At 39.9% G+C, this 20,387-nt stretch overlaps 1 protein-coding gene across 3 annotated transcripts in view; it reads right to left on the reverse strand.

The window, feature by feature from the left end:
• Window positions 1–20,387, reverse strand: part of LOC114658970 (phospholipid phosphatase-related protein type 5-like) — a 403,832-nt gene that overhangs the window by 169,616 nt on the left and 213,829 nt on the right. For 2 of the 3 annotated variants that reach the window (XM_051933202.1, XM_051933203.1), the window contains exon 3: window positions 668–856. In XM_051933202.1, coding sequence (XP_051789162.1) covers window positions 668–856 — 189 coding nt within the window. Of the gene's footprint in view, window positions 1–667; window positions 1,425–20,387 lie in introns of those variants that run through there. The other variant, XM_028811124.2, reaches the window with a different exon arrangement.

Genomic DNA, 20,387 nt, shown 5'->3' on the forward strand with positions numbered 1-20,387 from the left:
ATTTTTCATGGAGTACTTAACTAATCTCTTAAAGTTAAAGATAGATTATACTTTTAATGCATGTTGTAATTATTCTATTTTAAATGGTTCACTTTGTTGCATTGCTGTATGTAGCCGCAATATGCTATAACTTCTGTTCACCGTATGGCTTGATTCGTTTTGTTTAGAAGTGGAGTAAAGATAAATAACTATGTATGATAGTAAAAAAAAGTTCATTCCTGGGAGTCCCTCCTATCATTTCTTAAATCTGCAAATTATCGTTAAGTAGGTTTCAGGAAGATTGTGACAATTTTGATGAAGCCCATTATCGTTGCCATGACCAGATGAAACAGGACAGATGTAGAATATATTGCTGAAAACATTAAGTAATACAGAGGTTATTAAACAAATAAAACATTATTCAAAATGACGATCGATCTTCCCTTAAATAAATATAAAGTACCATCTCATGTCATGAATGTTCGTTATTTAAATTCTCTGTATGCATCAAGTGCCTTTAAAGCATCGTTGTCAAGGCTGCCAAATAAGGAAAATATTGCTCTACAAACTATAGAACAAATGTACTCTACCTAATTGGAGGCATCAGGGAACAAATATACCTTATGTTGCATAATAATTAATAATAATAATAATAATAATAATAATAATAATAATAATAATAACTCACTACAAGAGCCGGGACTCCAGCCACCACCGAGAAAAGCAGCGCTGGTGGGATGGCACTTTTTTCTTCTGGTCCAGGATAGGGCTTGGTGTACGAGCTGTCATAGCAGAAAAATCCTTGGACGTGAACGTTGAAAGTGTCCGTGTACTCGAAGTAATAAGCCAGCATGACAGTCCCTGCCATTATCACCAGCTGAAAATAAAGCATGATCGTGAAAGAATAAGGTAAGAACATTTAACAATGCAATCCACACTCATCAAAAGGCACCACTGTCTGTCTCTCTCCTCCTTTTCCCTAATACAACCGGGGCTTTGCTCCCTCCTGTTTCGTGCCCGTTCTGCATCCAGCTTTAGGTTAGAAAAGGCAATTCCATAAGAAAAAAAGGAAGGAAAAAAAGCAGTAGGACGCGTGCGAGCGCGCGCGCACGGTATGATCGAATGGGAGTTTTTCTATTGTCGCTCCCAGAGCTTCTCCAGCTGAACACAGTGGGAGGATTTAAAAGCATCAGACACGCGCGTGGGGAAGAGCTGAGCGCAGAGAACGCACTCCGCCTTCAGCAGCCGTTTGATTGACGTCCGCGCGCTCCCTCCCGGCACAGATCTGTACGACCGGCCAAAATATAAATTGGCCGCGTGCCTAATAAACTCCCGGTTTGACAGAAGTCGATCAGTAGCTTCAGTCTGCAATGTAGCCTAAAATTCGGGCAGCCGACTTTCAATTGACGAGGAGCGGCGAGTTTAGGTGCTTCAGGACTCTGGTGACTCCATGTTTCAAGAGTTTCCCTTCGAGGACGAGCGAATCCACAGTTCGCGTGACGACTTCGACTACTGGTCTAATCCAACGAAAAGCTGTAAAGCACACAATTACGTTTTATTAAAAAATAGTTTAATAATGGCAATATGTACTGCAGATGCAGACTAATTGTAAAGTCCTATGATGGGTGCGCGGTTTTGTTTACCGTCTGCTGAAACGATGGGACACGGACCTCACACAACGATGTCTGCGTAATTCATTTGAAATTTTCTGTAGTAATAAAAACCTATCAATCTCATTTTCTTTTCATTTTAAATAAACAGCCGACATTACGTAAGCGATCTGAAAAGCTGCTGATGAAAAACAACCATAAAGTGAGAAAGATGCTCCAGGTCAGTAGGAAAAAAAGAGGAGACATCTGCATGCAAAAACTGCAGCTGGCCGAACAGTAAAGTAAAATGAATGTCTAGGGGTTTTCATACTTCTTCCTTTCAAACTTTTACAATTAATAATTGTTTAGTCGTATACCTGGAAATGATGAATCTGTTACTATGTGACACATTTCACTGAATCTTCTGTGGCACTGAAGACTGATAAGAAAGGGCTGGCCAGTACATTAAGAAAATGACAGCAGCTTTCACACGTCTCACTGAGGTTAAACTTTCTTTTAATTGTTAGTACTGCTACTTAACCTTAGATGATTAAAGAATTTTTGAGATCTTTAACCTTACATCATATACAATATTTTTACATATAATGTAATGTGTACATTTATAAAGCATGACAGCACTCTGAGCCATATAGTAATTTAATTAATAAAAAAAGAAAGAAAGCATGATGGCACAGTGGTTAGCCCTAATGACTTTGTGTTTTAACATTGTAGGTTGAAATCCAGGCTTTGATTCAAATACATCTCAGGCTGAAAAATAACTGTTTTGACCCACGTGGACATGTGCATTTGTGTACTCAGTTATAGGCAAGTACCCTCTCCAATGCTGTAACCCCTGTCTTGTGCTTTATGGTGCCAGGAGAGCCTGAAGGCACCTGCAACACAATACTGCAATAACTGGGTTTAGAAACTGAATAAATGAAATCCGGGAGTTCAGATAAAAGTCAAATACAAATGTTCGACAAATCAAGTTCTATAGTAAGGTACACAACTTTAGGGTGTTGAGCGGTGACCAGATGTCTTCTGGTCAACATGTTGCAACTGTCGATTGATCTTGCCGATTCACTCAATACAGCATCAGTAAGATCAAACCCTACGTATGCAGCACAACTCCTGGTCCAGGCTTTGGTCTTGTCAAGTCTGGACAACTGCAACTGTCTGCTGGTAGGACAACTGGCACATATCATTCCTCTTTTCAGATTAGTACATTGGGTCCGTATATTAATTTCAAGTCCTTGATGGTTACCTGTAGAGTATTTTACAGGTCAGCACCAATATATATGGAGACACTTGTGTTGTGAAGTCCTATTCTCCTTCTCAACTACTCAGGGCTGCTGATGAATGGTGTCTGGGGATGATACTATACCTCTATGGGCAATCAAATTTCAATCTAGACTTGTTTAATGTGTAACTCCTAGCTGGTTGAACTAGTTTTCCACCTCCATTCAAAATTCTGTCTCCTATAATGGGTTTAAGAAGCATTTGAAGACTGTCTTGTTTGATGAATGAATGTCTAACTAAGCTTGATTTTGCTGTTAGGCTTTTGTAACATGGGTTGTTGTAACTGGCATGTATTTTGTTCTGAGCTCTTCACTCATGGTAATCAGTTTTATAACCGTGTCTTGTAACACTTGTTCCCAAACATTCCTTCAGTCTGATGTTTCCTTGATTATGTTGACCTGTTTTGTATGATGCTTGGGATAAAAGCTAAGCACATAAATGTAAATGTAATTTTGTTATAGTCACAATGATAAGGGCTCCTTGGTTACATGAGTACAAGTTCATCTTCCAAGCTATGCACAGGTTTTGCACATTTTTGACAAGTCAACTCGGGTCATCTCTGGATCTTCTTGATTCATCTCATAATCTGAAGCCATGTATGTTACGTTTATTGGCAGATTTAAGTCACTTCAATCCCAATGAGTCAAGGAGTCTCTATCTGTATTTTCTACAATAAAGCAGTGCTCTGCCCAGGACTGAATTCTAATTTGCACGCAAAACCTCCAAGGTAGGCTCAGCAACCTTGTAATAGATAAATCTATTTACAAAGTATGGACTGATGAATGGATAGTTCTCAGTGGCAACAGTATACATGATTTACAGTATATTGTTACACAATTTGATAGAGAAATAATAGTCACTGCATACTGTAACAAACATCCATCTATTCTTTGATTTTAAACCAGTTTAACTCAGCCTAGGATCAGGGCAGCAGTGTCAAGCACAAGGTATGAACTACTTCTGAACAAGATGCTGCTCCTTTACAGTAAACATTCATGTCCACACCCACTCTAAATAACAACAGGTCCACTTAGCACTGCCAACTAATAGAGGAGATGGAGAAGTCCCCTTAGAAATACAGTAACAACATACAACTTTAATAAATCCAGGTCATCAATCAGGATTCAAATTCTGGAGAGTCATGTTGTGAGTCTCACAACTGCAACACCAGGGTACACCATGTTACTTCAGCATACAGAGTCACTTAACTACATTTCTCCATACTAACACAGGTGAGAGGAGATGCAAGAGATTGACAGTAATATCTATGAAGTGTAAGCCACATTACATAGAAAGCACACTGTACTTTGCTTCCACAGTAAACAAAAGAATATATATTCTTGATTATTCAAATGAAATTTTAACAAAAAATATTTTCTTTTTGACAAAAAAGTTACATCCAGAAGAAACACTTCTGTTTGCATAAAAACTGGCATGCAGAACAGATAACATGCCTGGCCAATAATTCATATACAGAGCAACTGCTCCTCCTGGTTGGCAATAATTTCCATACTGTTGGTGTCCTGGAATGTTCTACACATATTCTGTAGTAGACTGGGTGTTTAATTCACATTGGCATTCCCAAGGAGCTGCCAGCCATGTGTGGTTATGTATTGTCCTGTTGAGAAATGACAAAAGGTACTTCATGCACAGGATGTCAGGGTCTGTTCAGTGTATCAAGGTGCTATGAAAAAAATTGTAACAAAATGGCAAACCCACATTAGGTACCATTAGTAGACGGATTGGGAGAGCATAGCGGGTCATGAGGTCATTGGAAAGGGGTGTGTAGTGCTCCCAATACATATGCAAAATGATGAAGTCTTTGGAGTCCTGGTGCGTCCGGTCTTGCTATATGGTTGTGAGATATGGATGCTATCCTAGTGACCTGAGATGAAGACTGGACTCCTTCAGTACTGTGACTCTTTGCAGAATCCTTGGCTACCACTGGTTTGACTTTGTGCCAAATGAGTGGTTGCTCATGGAGTCCCGAATGAGGCACATTACCTGCACTGTGAGGCAGCATCAGTTATGGCGCTTACAGCCATGTGGCTCGATTCCCTGAGTGTGATCTGGCTTGCGGGATCCTCATTATTGAGGATGCGAGTGGCTGGACCAGGCCAAGGGGACGCTCATGTGACACCTGGCTGAGGCAGAAAGATGGTCATTTCCAGAGGGTGGGACTATACCACGTGTCTGCATGGGGTGTTGCCAACCAGGATCAGGTGCTGTTTCATCATGTGGTGGGTATGGCAACATGCTGTACCAGTGCATGCTCTCCAACCTGACCTGACCTGATTAGGTACCTGTGGTTTTGATGGTGTTGTATGGGCATTAGGATGCACACTGTAAATTGACTATAACTTTTCTGAGTCACGGGCTTATGAACTGAGACATTAGCAGATCTTTAGATGGAGGAAAGCAATGATACAGGCACTTTGAAGACCTAGTTCCATGACTTGCTAATTATAGTTCATTCCGGCCAATACCCCCACGCCACCAGATGGAGTCCTCCCGGCAACATGGAGGTGCCCCGAATTCCAGCAGGGCATCATGGACCTTGGAGTTTTTCTTCACAGCCCTACTGGATACCGTGGGGGCCGCCAGGGGATGCTGCAGGGAGGCCCAGGAGTTTGTACTTTCCATATAGCCCAGAAGAACTTCCCAATCACAGGAACGGAAGAGATGATATACTTCCGGGCTGAAGAAAAGAAGAGTTTTGATCTGACCCGGAAGTGCTAAGAATCACATGGACTGGGGGGATCAGAAGCACTTCCGGGTCATGGACTATAAAAGGACTGGGAGGAAGGGTGACTGAGCTGCTGGGAGTGGAGGAATTGTTATTGATTATTGTTATTGAGTTTATGTGTTGTCCGAGGGTTCAAGGGAACAACAGTGCCCCCTATCTGTCACAGGTGTTTACCTGAACTTACTTATCTTTCCTCACAAGTGTAAAAATCCTCCTGACACCAGAATCATCCCACTGACCTATTTTAACACCAAACAAGTCCAGTAGTAAGTTGAAGCAGGTAGACCAACACATTTCAGAAAGACAAGAAGATAAAAAATTATCCAATATCAAACTGACTTACTTATACCAATGTGAAGCACACTGTTAAGGAACTGTTGGTGTGCAGCTGCATCAATAAAATCCCAAGGTGATTATGATCTGACCCTGTTATCACCTTTTTATGGTAAAACTGATGTGAGGTCCTCTAGTGCAAGTTGTAAGTGTAACGGCTATTTAAGTATCAAATTACTTAAGATGCCAGACCGACAGAATATCAGTAAGGTGTCTTAAGAAGAAAATACTGGTATTCTGGTTTACACTCAGGAGGACAGACAGCCCACAGAAAGGTCTGGACATCAGTTACTTTAAAAACAGGTTTAACACTCAGTAATGCAGTGGGACCCCAGAGCACCTGAGAGCACACTACAGAGAATTCCTGAGCACATCAGAAAGTGTTTAGAGAGCCTAGAAATGACAGCAAAGGTGAACCACAAGTGTGGGCTAAACATGGGCACTTCCTGCTCAGGTTTATTAAATCTAGAATCAGAAGGTGAACTGGAGTAAAGGCCCATTCACAAGAAGGTAGTACATTGAAAATGGAGGTGAGAAAGGTGTGTGTAATGCTGTGCACTACGAGACTAAATGAAATTTACTGCCCTGACTTTGGTAATTTTCATTCAGTTTTTTGCTGGCAGCATGAAATACATTCTGTTAAAACTCCATTAGCTCCATGTCATTTATTATCATTGTAATTTATGTACTGTAGTTTACATTAATTTTAATATTGGACGATATGGTCCAAATTTAGACTCTTATGACTTCTATCTTTTTCCAAAAAATAAGGGAGGTCTTTGTAATCACTGTTGTTGTTCTACTGCAGAATTGAAAAGAGCCAAGAGTTTAAATCCTGTGCCCAGTTGTTGTTTGCATTGTTTACACAATTTAGTTTATTGGTCAGTTTATTAACATCAGTTAATAGAGCGCGGTTAGTGTCTGCCAGTGAATGGCACAAATGCCTTAATGAAGATTTTGCTTTCTTAGCTGCACTTGACTGCTTTATTTTAGTGTTTATCACACACATCCATACTTGGGTCTATGAAAGGTTGTCATTACCATACACTGTATGTTTTGAAAACACAAAATGTTTCTATATAGTTGACAGCGTTTTACAAAAATGAAATATTTCTCCACTGCTCATGATATGCTATCAGTATGATTCCATTATTTGCAATGACACACACTCAGCAGAGTTGCTTGCTTTTTTACCTTCTTTCTATATACTGTATCTGCTATAAATGCATGTATTTGTGAATATAATTAAAATATGGTAAATATCATTTTATTATTTGGCTATATGTATGAAAGTGTTTTTCATCTGCAATTCTAAATAGATAAATTCAAATGATTTGTTTATTTTTTACATCATAAATCTTCAAATACTGGTTCAGTGAGTGGTACACTTTTACAGAAAAAACTTGAAGACTGAATAGTATTCATTAAAAATACACAACATAGAAATACACATGCAGACATGTATATATACAGTCATATATACTTTATTTTCTGTATACTATATGTGCATTCACTGGATAGATAGATAGATAGATAGATAGATAGATAGATAGATAGATAGATAGATAGATAGATAGATAGATAGATAGATAGATAGATAGATAGATAGATAGATACTTTATTTGTCCCCAATGGGAAATCAAGATACACACACATGCACACACACACACACATGCATATTATATATATTTGCATGTGGAATCCTGTTATAATGAAATTCATGGTACCATAAGTATATTTCATTATAAAGGAAATTTCATTATAATGAAAAAAGGGGAAGAATATGTATACTACTGTATTGTGACCGAGTTGCCATCTCTAACAGTAGTGCCGCAAGGGCAGCTCTGCAACTGCTCTGCTGCATCTGGTAACCAATAAACACAGGGCAAAGTAATTTGTTGTCCTCTGCAGGATCAGGCTTACTGCATAATGTGCTTGTCACACAATGTTTAGAACATTTAACATCAGGCTTTGAAATGCTCTTCCTCGCACTCTCCTGATCTCTCGTCTCTAGACTTATCACACATGTGCGCATGGGAGGCAGCTAAAGGGGCTGAATGAGAGTAACTTCCAAGCCAGACCGGTAGGTGGCGGAGTGCACTGACTCTTTTTCTTACTTCTCTGCAGACCAATTATGGGAAATTCTGCCTGACCCTGATGACATCACTTCCTTAACCTGTCTTTACAACCGCCATTTTGTTAATTTCAAATCAATTCTGTTCTGGACTCCAAAAGTATTTCAATTCTGCAGTATTTTGCAGCCAGGAAAATATTATATGGGTGGCTGCCCCAAACTTTTTTGTGGCCTATTTTTTTGTCAAGTTAGTGACAATATATATATATATCAGTGGCGGACCGTGCATTTCACACCTAGGCCTTCAGTAGTGCTCCGTCTGAATCAACCCGCCCCTCAAAAGCTAATTTATGGTTATAAAAACCATCTTAATATGCAGAAATACAGTATAAAGAGCCATTGCATCGCAGATAGATAACTCCTGTAGCCACAATAAATGCCTTTATTGAATAGACAAACCAGGGGTGAACAAGTTCCTTTCTACTGCAGCTACAGCCCACGACACACATAAAAAACATCAATAATAACTCATAAACTTGCAATATTATTTAGGAAAATCGCAACATTTTACTCACCAAAAATTTGGATTATTTGTAAACAAAATCCATCCTCCTCTCTTTCCTCAAAAACAGTTCAATTACTCTGTTGTACAGATTATCCGTGCGCTTCAGTTCCATCACAAAGTCCCTTTCTATCGCCATCGAAGCTAATGCTGAAAGTTGGACCTGCCCTGTCGTATTTCTGGCATAAGTTTTAAATCGCTTTAGGGCTGAAAATGTCCGCTCGACAGAAGCAGTGGACACGGGAATGGTCACTGCCAAACATACCAATGTGTACAGCTGCCCCATGATGCTCTCATTCAGATTTTTCTATTACACCATCCGCACCATCCTACCCAATCAATGGGTCTGAATATGGTGACGTTGCCGTACGCCTGCTAGAGGGCCCTAGTGAAACCAACTCAAAATCTGATTGGTTGAAGCAACAGTTTAATCGACATTTATTTTGTGTTAGAGGGCCTGCAGAATGGATTGTGAAGGCCTCTGGGCAGACTTCTTTGACTTTGACCCTGCCTGGCAACAAATAATAGCTGATTGGTTAAATGCTTTAATACGAAAATACATGTCTGGAAGCAGGCGCAGCACAACCATCGGAAAAGCTATGAAAGGAAGCGGACAGACTATTTGGAATTATTTAATAAGTATTCATGGACAAAATATAATTAACATGAGTTTGTGATTCAGATATTTTTTTAAGCCAGCAGAGAAGGCCTTACAGGCCCTGATGGCCCGCCACTGATATATATATATATATATATATATATATATATATATATATATATATATATATATATATATATATACAGTAATCCCTCCTCCATCGCGGGGGTTGCGTTCCAGAGCCACCCGCGAAATAAGAAAATCCGCGAAGTAGAAACCATATGTTTATATGGTTATTTTTATATTGTCATGCTTGGGTCACAGATTTGCGCAGAAACACAGGAGGTTGTAGAGAGACAGGAACGTTACTCAAACACTGCAAACAAACATTTGTCTCTTTTTCAAATGTTTAAACTGTGCTCCATGACAAGACAGAGATGACAGTTCCGTCTCACAATTAAAAGAATGCAAACATATCTTCCTCTTCAAAGGAGCAAACAAATCAATAGGGCTGTTTGGCTTTTAAGTATGCGAAGCACCGCGGCACAAAGCTGTTGAAGGCGGCAGCTCACACCCTCTCCGTCAGGAGCAGAGAGAGAGAGAGAGAGAGAGAGAGAGATAAAAAAATCCAATACGTGCCCTTCGTGCTTTTAAGTATGCGAAGCACCGTTCAGCATGTTGTTTCAGGAAGCAGCTGCACAAAAGATAGCAACGTGAAGATAATCTTTCAGCATTTTTAGACGAGCGTCCGTATCGTCTAGGTGTGCGAACAGCCCCCCTGCTCAATCCCCCTACGTCAGGATCAGAGAAAGTCAGCGCAAGAGACAGAGAAAAGTAAGCTGTGTAGCTTCTCAGTCATCTGCCAATAGCGTCCCTTGTATGAAATCAACTGGGCAAACCAACTGAGGAAGCATGTACCAGAAATTAAAAGACCCATTGTCCTCAGAAACCTGCAAAGCAGCGAAAAATCCGCGATATATATTTAAATATGCTTACATATAAAATCCGCGATGGAGTGAAGCCGCGAAAGGCGAAGCGCGATATAGCGAGGGATTACTGTATATATATATATATATATATATATATATATATATATATATATATATATATATATATATATATATATATATATTGTATATATACACACACACTATATTGGCAAAAGTATTGGGACACCCCTCCAAATCATTGAATTCAAATGTTCCAATCACTTTCATGGCCACAGGTATGTAAAAGCAGGCACCTAGGCATGCAGACTGCTTCTACAAACATTTGTGAAAGAATGGGTCACTCTCAGTAGCTCAGTGAATTCAAGTGTGATACCATGATAGAATGCCATCTCTGTAATAAGTCAATTCGTGAAATTTCCTCGCTACTAAATATTCCACGGTCAATGTTAGTGCTATTATAACAAAGTGGAAGCAACTCAGCCACGAAGTGGTAAGCCACGTAAAATCACAGAATGGGGACAGCGCATGGTGAGGCACACAGTGTGCAGAAGTCGCCAACTTTCTGTAGAGTCAATAGCTACACACCTCCAAAGTTCATGTGGCCTCCAGATTAGTTTAAGAACAGTGCGTAGAGAGCTTCATGGATTGGGTTTCCATGACCGAGCAGCTACATCCAAGCCCTACATCACCAAGTGACCGGATTCTACAGCAGTGGAGACGTGTCCTATGGAGTAACGAATCACACTTCTCTGTCTGGCAATCCAATGGGCAAGTCTGGATTTGGTGGTTCCCAGGAGAATATTACTCGCCTGACTGCACTGTGCCAAGTGTAAGGCTGGTGGAGGCGGGGATTATGGTATGGGGTTGTTTATCAGGGATTGGGCTTGGCCCCTTAGTTCCAGTGAAAGAAACTCAAAGCTTCAGCATACAAAGCCATTGTGGAAAATTTCATGCTCCCAACTTTGCGGCAACAGTTTGGGGATGGCCCCATCCTGTTCCAACATGACTGCACACCATTGCACAAAGCAAGGTCTATAAAGAAATTGAAGAGCGAGTTTGGTGTGGAGAAACTTGACTGGTCTGCACAGAGCCCTGACCTCAACCCGGCAGAACACCTTAGGGATGAATTAGAGCAGAAACTGCAAGTGAGCCAGGCCTTCTCATCCAACATCAGTGCCTGACCTCACAAATGCTCTCCTGAAAGAATGGTCAAAAATTGGATTGGAAAAAAGAGAGCGGTTATTGTCAATAACAAGACTGTAGTTGGGAGTAAGATGAGATAAGACATGTTCATTATGTACCACAGTTTTATATTTAAAGTCATTAACATTTGAATATTTATCTCAATGCGGAAATTTTGCTTTTTAGGAAAGTTCAAGAAACATTATAAAAACAACTTCTACAACTTCCTCTAAATACACACTAGAATTACTAAAAAGAAGAAAACTTCTGACTTGGTTTAAAGATAACAGGGCAGTCATAGTTAGTTATTAAAAAGCCATATTGTCATTGGCATAAAGGAGTCCCAGTAGTGTTCCTTAGCACACTTCTGTTGAGTAATTCATTGGATAAAAGTCCTTAATACTACTGAGACATAGGGAGGATGTGCTGCATTGTTCATAATGGCCATAAGTTCTGTCTTCATTCTCTTCTCCACTACAAGTTCCAGCAGGTTGACAGTATGTAGGAAAATGGTTAGTCCTTTCAATTTTTGCTACCTCCATGGGACGTGGTGTATGACATTATGAATATCTTATATACAGTATAAACGTCTACGCGTGAAAGTGTGTGTGTCTGTCCGGCCTGGAAGTGACAGGTGGAGTCGGGGTAAGGGCTCCATCTCCGAGTAAACAGAAAACTCACTTAGCTGCTAATAACACAAGCGAGGCCAGCATGTCAGCAAAACGAAACCTCAGAAGAAAGACAAAGTCACTCAGCCGCTAACATCGGCAAACCGGTATCCCTTTTATTTTTCCTCCCGACGCTAATGCACAAGCGATGCAAGCACATCAGTAAAACAAATCCTCCTAGGAGACAGATGCCCAGAGTAGTTCCGTTCAATTACCTGACATCTCTACATTTCAATTTTTTTCTGACAATTTCAATAGTTTCTAGGACCCCAAGCTTTTTACAGCACAGGCTTAAACAGCTAGTTATTATATAATGCCCTATTGGTTGGCTATTGGACCAGTGGTTTTCCAGTTATTTGTTACTGACAATTTTTGAGACATACTAGATACTTACTATACATGTTAGTGTGTATTGATAACATTTTGTTTTTTTTTTCCAAAATCTTAAACAATATGTTTTTTCTAGACTTAAAATGAATAAATTATTCACTAAACTAGAAAAATGTGAATTCTGTGTTACTCTGTGATGTTTATAAGTTTTGTAATTACAAGAAATACGTTGAGAATGGATGAATTTAATCACTAAGATTTATTGAAACTCCATAGATAAGGAAATTTAACTTATTCACTATACCTCCTTTTGTACGTCACCCTGATATACAGTAAGTCTTCTGTTCCAATTACAGATGAATGTATCAAGTACTCATAAGCGCCATACTTCCTCAGTGATTGTCTGACTCTGGGAGGCTCCATCCATGTGTTTTTTACACTAAGAAATTATCTGCTACTGAGATTATGATATAGGAAACTCAGAATCAGAAACAACTTTTTATAAAATTGGTTTTGGAGGAATGGTGCCACTGGCAGAAAAATGCAGAGACTCCATTTGTGATCATCACAGATTATATGAACTTGATGTACAATCTTTGAAATATGCCAAAAGAATGAATATGAGACAAATTCTATTCTCTAGCCATTTTTAATTGTGTCATTTAATGTACAGATGGAGATAAAAACTTAAAAGCTGATGCCCTCTCATGTGAACAAAGTAATTCATATAGAACCTGAGAATATTCTCCCTGGAGATACATTTTTGACTGGTATTGTTTTAAACTCTCCTGCAGACATTACAGAAATTAAGAGATTAGCCTGCTAATGTATCGGAGGATGAACTTTATGTTCCGCCCTCTGTTAGAGGTGAGGTTTTAGCTCAGGGATATTTTCCCGTTATACATGGTCACCCTAGTATAGTAGGATTTCAGAACTAATTAAGTGTTGTTTCCAGTGAGAGAATTTGCTTTGGGATATTGAAGAGTTTGCACAGGCTTGTAAGGTTTGCAGCTTGACTAGATTTCCATAACATTTTCCAGCGGGACTTTTCACTTCGGGCTAAACCATGTAAAGATATTACAATGGATATTATTATATACCTTCTTCCATCACAGGGATATGCTACTACTTTGGTAAAGGTAGACAGACTTTCCAAGAGTGCACAGTTTGTACTTTTTAAAATGCTTTCTGCTTTAAAAGTACTAACTGGCACTTTTATTAATGGCAAAATTTTCAGACTACTTGGTTTCGCCATGTAGAATTTTTTTTAACAAATTTTTTGCACAAAGCATTAAAGTTAATCTCATATCTAGATTCTGATTGAAGATTTGCATCTTTTCTAGTTTTGCTCTTGTCACTCCAGGAATTGTTCGGAGACCACAGCTAGGGAGAAGTCTCTGTTATGAATGTAAATTTATCTACTGCAGAACCATTTTTTTGATTTTTACAACGTGAGGTATTTCTAACATTTGTTTTGTTCACATTTTTTTATGCCCTTTTATTTATTGTTTCTGTCTGTTGGCGTCAGTATTTTGGGATTCTTTGCTGTTTGTACCAAACGGCAATGGTGCTCGGTTTCCAGCAAGGGACAAGCACCCTCTTCTCTTTTACAGCATTTCTACCCATAAAAACAGACCTTTGCAGTGTGTGCAGTTAGCAATAAAGACTATGATTCTTACATGTATTTTTCAACTGCACATTTGCTTCTGTGTTTTGGACTTTGATATTTGTTGATTTCAGAAATTTAACCTTAGCCCATTTTTTTACCTTGATATCTCTCATCTTTTGGTTGTATTGTTTGTCTGCCATTTCTCTCTTGTAGAACACTGTGTCTTAGTGACATACTTAAATTTCATTCCCATTTATGAATAACCTCTTATATTTCTCCCAGTTCAAATCCATTAGCTTTAGAATATACTTGAAATGCAGAATGTTTGGATGCTTAACACCAGCAACAGCAACAGCAACATTTACTTCTATAGCATATTTTCATACAAGGGATGTAGCTCAAAGTGCTTTACCAGATGTCAAAGAAATAGTTACAAGTGAAGAACAAAAGTAAATAAAATTAGATGAAAATAATAATGAATAATTAGTATACTATAAGTAAATACAGCATACTTACATACGATAGATACTGTATATACTGTAATTGAGAGAAGTAGATACCTTAAAATATATAATTGGTTTTTACGTCTCTAAATGCAAGTTCAATGTTAAGGTCAGATGGCCAGAGTGGACAAAAGAAAAAAAAAAAAACTGCAGTTTTAATTCTGGAGTCAACATTATTATCCATCCATCTATCCATTATCCAACCCACTATATCCTAACTACAGGGTCACGGGGGTCTGCTGGAGCTAATCCCAGCCAGCACAAGGCAGGAAACAAACCCTGGGCAGAGCGAAAGCCCACCACAGGACACACACACACACACACACACACTAGGGATAATTTAGGATCGCCAATGCACCTAACCTGCATGTCTTTGGACTGTGGGAGAAAACCGGAACTCCGGGAGAAAACCCATGCAGACTTGGGGAGACCATGCAAACTCCACGCAGGGAGAACCCAGGATGTGAACCCGGGTTTCCTAACTGCGAGGCAGCAGCGCTACCACTGCACCACCGTGCCACCCAACATTATTATGTATGCAGCAAAACAGCCAGAAAGGACTATAGTAACCACAACATGAAAACGGTAAATGTGAGCCAATCCTAAACAAAGCCAACAAATTGTGATAAAAAAAGATGGCACAAAACAATGCTAGAATTCTTTCTACCAGAGAATCAAACATGAAAGCACACACCAGCAAAGAAATTTTGTGTTTTTATTCAAATTCGGGTACCAGAAAAATATACAGTGCTGCCCTTAAACTGTTGACCTGATGGCATAGCAAGTTGCGGTCTCTAGTTATCTCATGGAGTCAACCACCCCAGCAACAGTAAACAAAGATTCTAGAAAATGGTGACTCTCTTGATAAAATGGTATCAGAAAAGATGCAAACAAAAATCAACATTGACAAATAATAATACAAGTGCAGAAATAAATTCTGTGGTGTTCAAACCCTTAATAGGAAAAAGAAAATCTTTAAGAAGAAACACAACAAAGTCGGAAAAGACTTAAATATGAATCTCAATATTGACAAACATTATCCATAGCCATAATGCACAAACCTTGTATACATTTAATGGTTTCAACGACTCTAAACTAACCACTACAGTGTCTGCTGTCTAATTTAACATCACTAAGTGTGTTTACATACAAATTTGGGATGGGGTGAGTAACTTTGTTGAGGCAGAAACTTGTTTTTTTTAAATAAAAACATTTAGATGCTGTTATGCATGCGCATCAGTGGGTGGCTTTCCAGGCTTAGTTGAAGTATGTAGTACCACCCCAAAGCGACAGGTGGTGCTGTTGCTAATCGTATCACCTGTTTCTGCCTCCAAAGCTCAGGGAAAGAGACCAGTGAGGACCAATGACTCCGCCCCATCTGGGCTAGGTCTTATAAAGCCGGGCACCCCTGGAGGAAGGCATCTCACTTTGAGTTGCGCTAACCTGGAAGACAGAGCTCCATGAAAACTAAGGACTTGCTCAACTGAGCAACAGCATTGTTAGAGAAAAGGCAACCACCTATATTTTCTGTTTTGCAGTGCCATCATGCATTTTATTTTGTTTTCTGTTAAAAGAGTTAAATGGGACAACCCGTTTGGTGTCTTAACATTTCATCCTTGAATCTGGGTTTCACTACCATTTGACCACAATGTGCAAGTCCACTTATGGAGTTCTATCTTGGCAAAATACTTCAATGTCATAAAAATGCTCTAGAGAAAAGACTGAACATCATCAATGGCCACCATTAACCTGAAAAAAAGCATGGAGCCTATGTCACTGGAGATTGTGCTGGTGAACGCAGAACTGTATATTTAAATCATCAACATAAATGTAGTGATTTTTGAAATATTGAGTTTTTCAACCAGGAGATGGAATAATGCAATCGCCCTCAGGAAATATATCTTTTTGGATGTTTTCACTGTTTTCTAACCCTGGATGCTGGATGCATGTGCAAAGCAAAGACGTGCAGACGAGGAAGTCCTTAGCTGCAAACCAGTTAAGGGTTCAAATGGCTATATAACCAGGTTACTCATGGAGAAATCTATGTCTGTTAACCTGGTTTCTCAGAGAACTTTCTCCCTGTTTCTCTAACCATAAAAAGGGTATACATGGCATTTTGGAAACCGGGGTTTCTGTAAATAACTAAGTTAATAAAGTGCATGTAAATGTTTGATGCTTCATTACGATTTACTCCAAGATGGCAGCATTTTCTTATGGTGTGAATGTCATAGTACATCCAGAACCCTGAGAGATTTGCCATGGCAGCATTCTGAATGTCCATTTTTTGACTGTAGCATATGAAAGTTACTGGACCTAGGGTTAGTTGACAGGAAATAATGAATCTCAAAAGGCATTTTATTCTATAGTGTTAGAAATTCAATAATTTAGTTTTGTAGTTTGGCATTCCTTACCTACCCTTATCTTTTCTGTTTCTCTTCTCCGTACTCAAATGTGGCACTTGGTGCCGCTGCCCAACTGCCAAGTTGTTTTGCCTGCCTAAGGTAAAGTCATCTCTGATGGAGGATCACAGGAATCATCAGTTAAAGGAGTCCTTTCATCAGATTGGCTGGCCCAACACTGACTCAGCTGTAGATTGGCCAATAGGGGGAGTCAGCTTGATGGCTGAGGTCTCCAGGACTCTGTACAAATCCAAATCGGATTGTGTGATATCATCTACTGTTGAATTCTTCTCTTCACTTGTAATATTTCTAATGTACTATTATATTGTATTGAGGATTACTTGTGTTCTGTTCTTTGTATTGTATGTATTACCCCCATTTTTTGACACCCGCTTTGAACTGTCTTTCCCAAGGTTTATTCCATTTTTTCCCTACCAGGGGTTTTTTTTGGGAGTTTTTCCTTGTCTTCTTAGATAGTCAAGGCTGGGGGACTGTCAAAAGACAGGGCCTGTTTGAAGCCCATTGCGGCACTTCTTGTGTGAGTTTGGGCTATAAAAAATAACTTGTATTGTATTGTATAAAAACTTGGTGATGAAACAAAAAAAACATATACACTTCATGGAACCCCTGGTAAAAGTGTACAAAACATGTTGACACTTTCAGACTTAGTACACATCCAGTAGCAGAGCAGCTGTGCATCAAGTATGCATAATGTGAAGTCCTGTATGAATATTTCATACACTTGCTGCAACAGTGGGAGACGTCCATCTCTCTGCAGAAATGTGGCCAGAATGTAGTTAAACTATTTAGTCCAAGCTGTAACTACAAAGCTTAAAAGGACAGTGGAATGGGTGACACTGGGCACAAAAGACACTGACAGTTCTTCTTTAACAACACACAGCTTTCCTGTCCTCTCCTCACCACAAGTACATGACTCCTAGCAGCATCTGCATTCTGATGCAGACTCTTTTCACAAACAGTTCTCCATCACTGGACTTGAAGCCAACATATCAATTGCTCTTTGGAGCTTGAATGATGAGGAGCTGTATGAGTGAAGTGCAATCAATGTGGGACTTGAAGAGGCCAACACACACAGACAGATATAAGCTAAACACTGAAAATCTCATTGTTCGTTTAGTAGAACTGAGAGGACAGTGGAAAACATAAAACATGAATTTAAACTGTAATTTAAGATAAGAAACACTTTATTTACCCACAAAGGAAAATTTGTTTTGAACACTTGACAGTGTTTTACAAAGAATCTGTTATACAATCATGATTGAATGGAGTGGTGTATAATTATTTTCTCTGCCTGTGGTCAAATTTATTTAGCCATATCTTATCAAAGTTTAGTCTGTGAGAATAATCCTTGGGTTTTACAAATACATTTTTTTTCATCGAACATAAAATGCTTCAAGGCTACAAATCCATTACTAAAGACTTTCATCATTTCTGTTTCTGCAGTTTGGCATGTTTCACAAAACCTGCAAACCAAAGAAACTGCACTAAATCGCAGAGGCTATAGGTAGATGGGGAAAATGGACCACCAATCTCATCCACATTTGGTGAGATTTGTGGACCACCAAAGATCTAAACATTGAACTGGAGAAAAATCCAATGAGAGTTTTCATTATCTAAAGGGCTGTGGCAGATGGCTGGGTGCCACCCCCAGCCGGGACGCCCAGGAAGACAGAAGGAGGGTTCATGCCTCCTCCAGAACACGAGAGGGCGACCGCCCTGGTTTCATTAGGGGCCACGGGTGCAGGGCTTGGAAGCCCCACCCTGTAGGGGCCCGTGGTCTCCGCCAAGGGACGCCCCCATGCCTGAAGAACCCAGAACCCCAACACTTCCGCCACACCAGGAAGTGCTGGGGGGGAAGAAGACTGGGAACACCCGGAGGGCTTCTGGGAACACAGCCGGCACTTCTGCCACACAGGGGAGTGTCTAGGGAGTGTCGGGGATCACCTGGAGCCCATCCGGGTAATTATAAAAGGGGCCGCCTCCCTAAAGAGAAGGACTGGAGTCGGGTGAGGAGTGGACAAGGTTTGTGTGCAGGAGAGTGGAGGTGGCCTGAAGAGCAGGCAGAGAGACTGAGAGAGGCCTGGACTTTGGGGGAGTTTGGTGCGAGAAGCACTGGGTTGTGCACTTTATTGGACTGTATTATAGTGTAAATAAACGTGTGGTGGACTGTACAATGGTGCCCGTCTGTCTGTGTCCGGGCAGCATATCACAGGTCGTAAAACCAGAAAGCATTATAAATGTAAGAGCCAATCTTGAAAGTTAATGTTTGATGTTAAATTTTATGTAAGTGTTTTCTTAATTTCTATAGAATGTCAGTTTGTCATAGCTACATAGAATATGAAATAGCCTTTTACCCCCTGTAAGTTAACATGAGACAGGACTTTCTTAGAACTTTCTTGTTCTGTAAAACATAGTGTTAATTAAGACAGCCTGGGAATACAGTGGAACCACTAGATACGAATTTAATTCGTTCCAGCACTGAGCTTGTATAGCGAATTTCTCGTATCTAGAACAAACTTCCCCATTGAAAATAATGGAAATCCAGTTAATCCGTTCCGCACCCCAAAAATATTAACATAAAAATCAATTTTCCTAACAAATAACACTGATAAATAATATATACTGTAGTCTACCTTTAATAAATAACACTGGTAAATAATATAACTGATTATTAAAAGAATCAAAATAGGTGTCCAAAGTGCAGTAGAGCATTCAATAAATCTTTAAATAAATAATCCTTAAAACAGTTGTGAACTGGAGGTTTAAAATACACAAGAATAACAATCCTTTAACACGAGGTTAAAACGTGTCAACAGGAAGCAGTCTTTAAAAAACAGATGACAATCCCCGGTGCTTCTTCTCTGTTAGCGTCAGCGTCTCACCTGCTTCTCCCATGGGGCTCTGCAACAGGCGAGACACTCTTAATGCAGCTGACCTTCTCTACACCGTCCTGCTTCAGCTGTTTGGCTCGCCTGTTCAGCTCACTGTTCAGTTACACGCGAGCCTGCACTCGCTCGCTCTCCGGCACCGACTTCCTACTGCTGCTGCTGCTGCTGCTTCCTGCCTCCTCCTGCAACCTCCGTTCTCTTTCCTCTCTTTTCTTTTTACTTCTTCTCCCCCTTAACCGGCTCGTGCTTCTCTATATATGCGGGGAGGACATGGCAGCTGCAGCCCATCAGCCACAGGAACAATCATGGATGTGGGCAGTTTCCCACCTGTGCACTTAGGTGAGAAACACAGACACCGCAGATTGCCCTGCGGCTCACTACTGCTACCACGCCCCCTCGCTAAGCCGCGAGCTATACCCACAGCCTGGCTCGTGGCTCGTTATGCGAGCCAATGCTCGTATTTAGATCTGAATTTTTCGCTCATACTTTCCTCGTATCTTGAATTTCTCGTATACAGAGGCGATCGTATCTCAAGGTTCCACTGTAGTTTCATTGGTAGCATAAACTGTTAGATATATTTGCAGTTTGCAAATAGGATTTTGGAATAAAGTTTTCTGACTGTTTTGAAATGAATGTGCTTAGCATGCTTAATGTGCG

The sequence above is a fragment of the Erpetoichthys calabaricus genome, chromosome 10, assembly GCF_900747795.2.
Source record: "Erpetoichthys calabaricus chromosome 10, fErpCal1.3, whole genome shotgun sequence".
Lineage (NCBI taxonomy): Eukaryota > Metazoa > Chordata > Cladistia > Polypteriformes > Polypteridae > Erpetoichthys > Erpetoichthys calabaricus.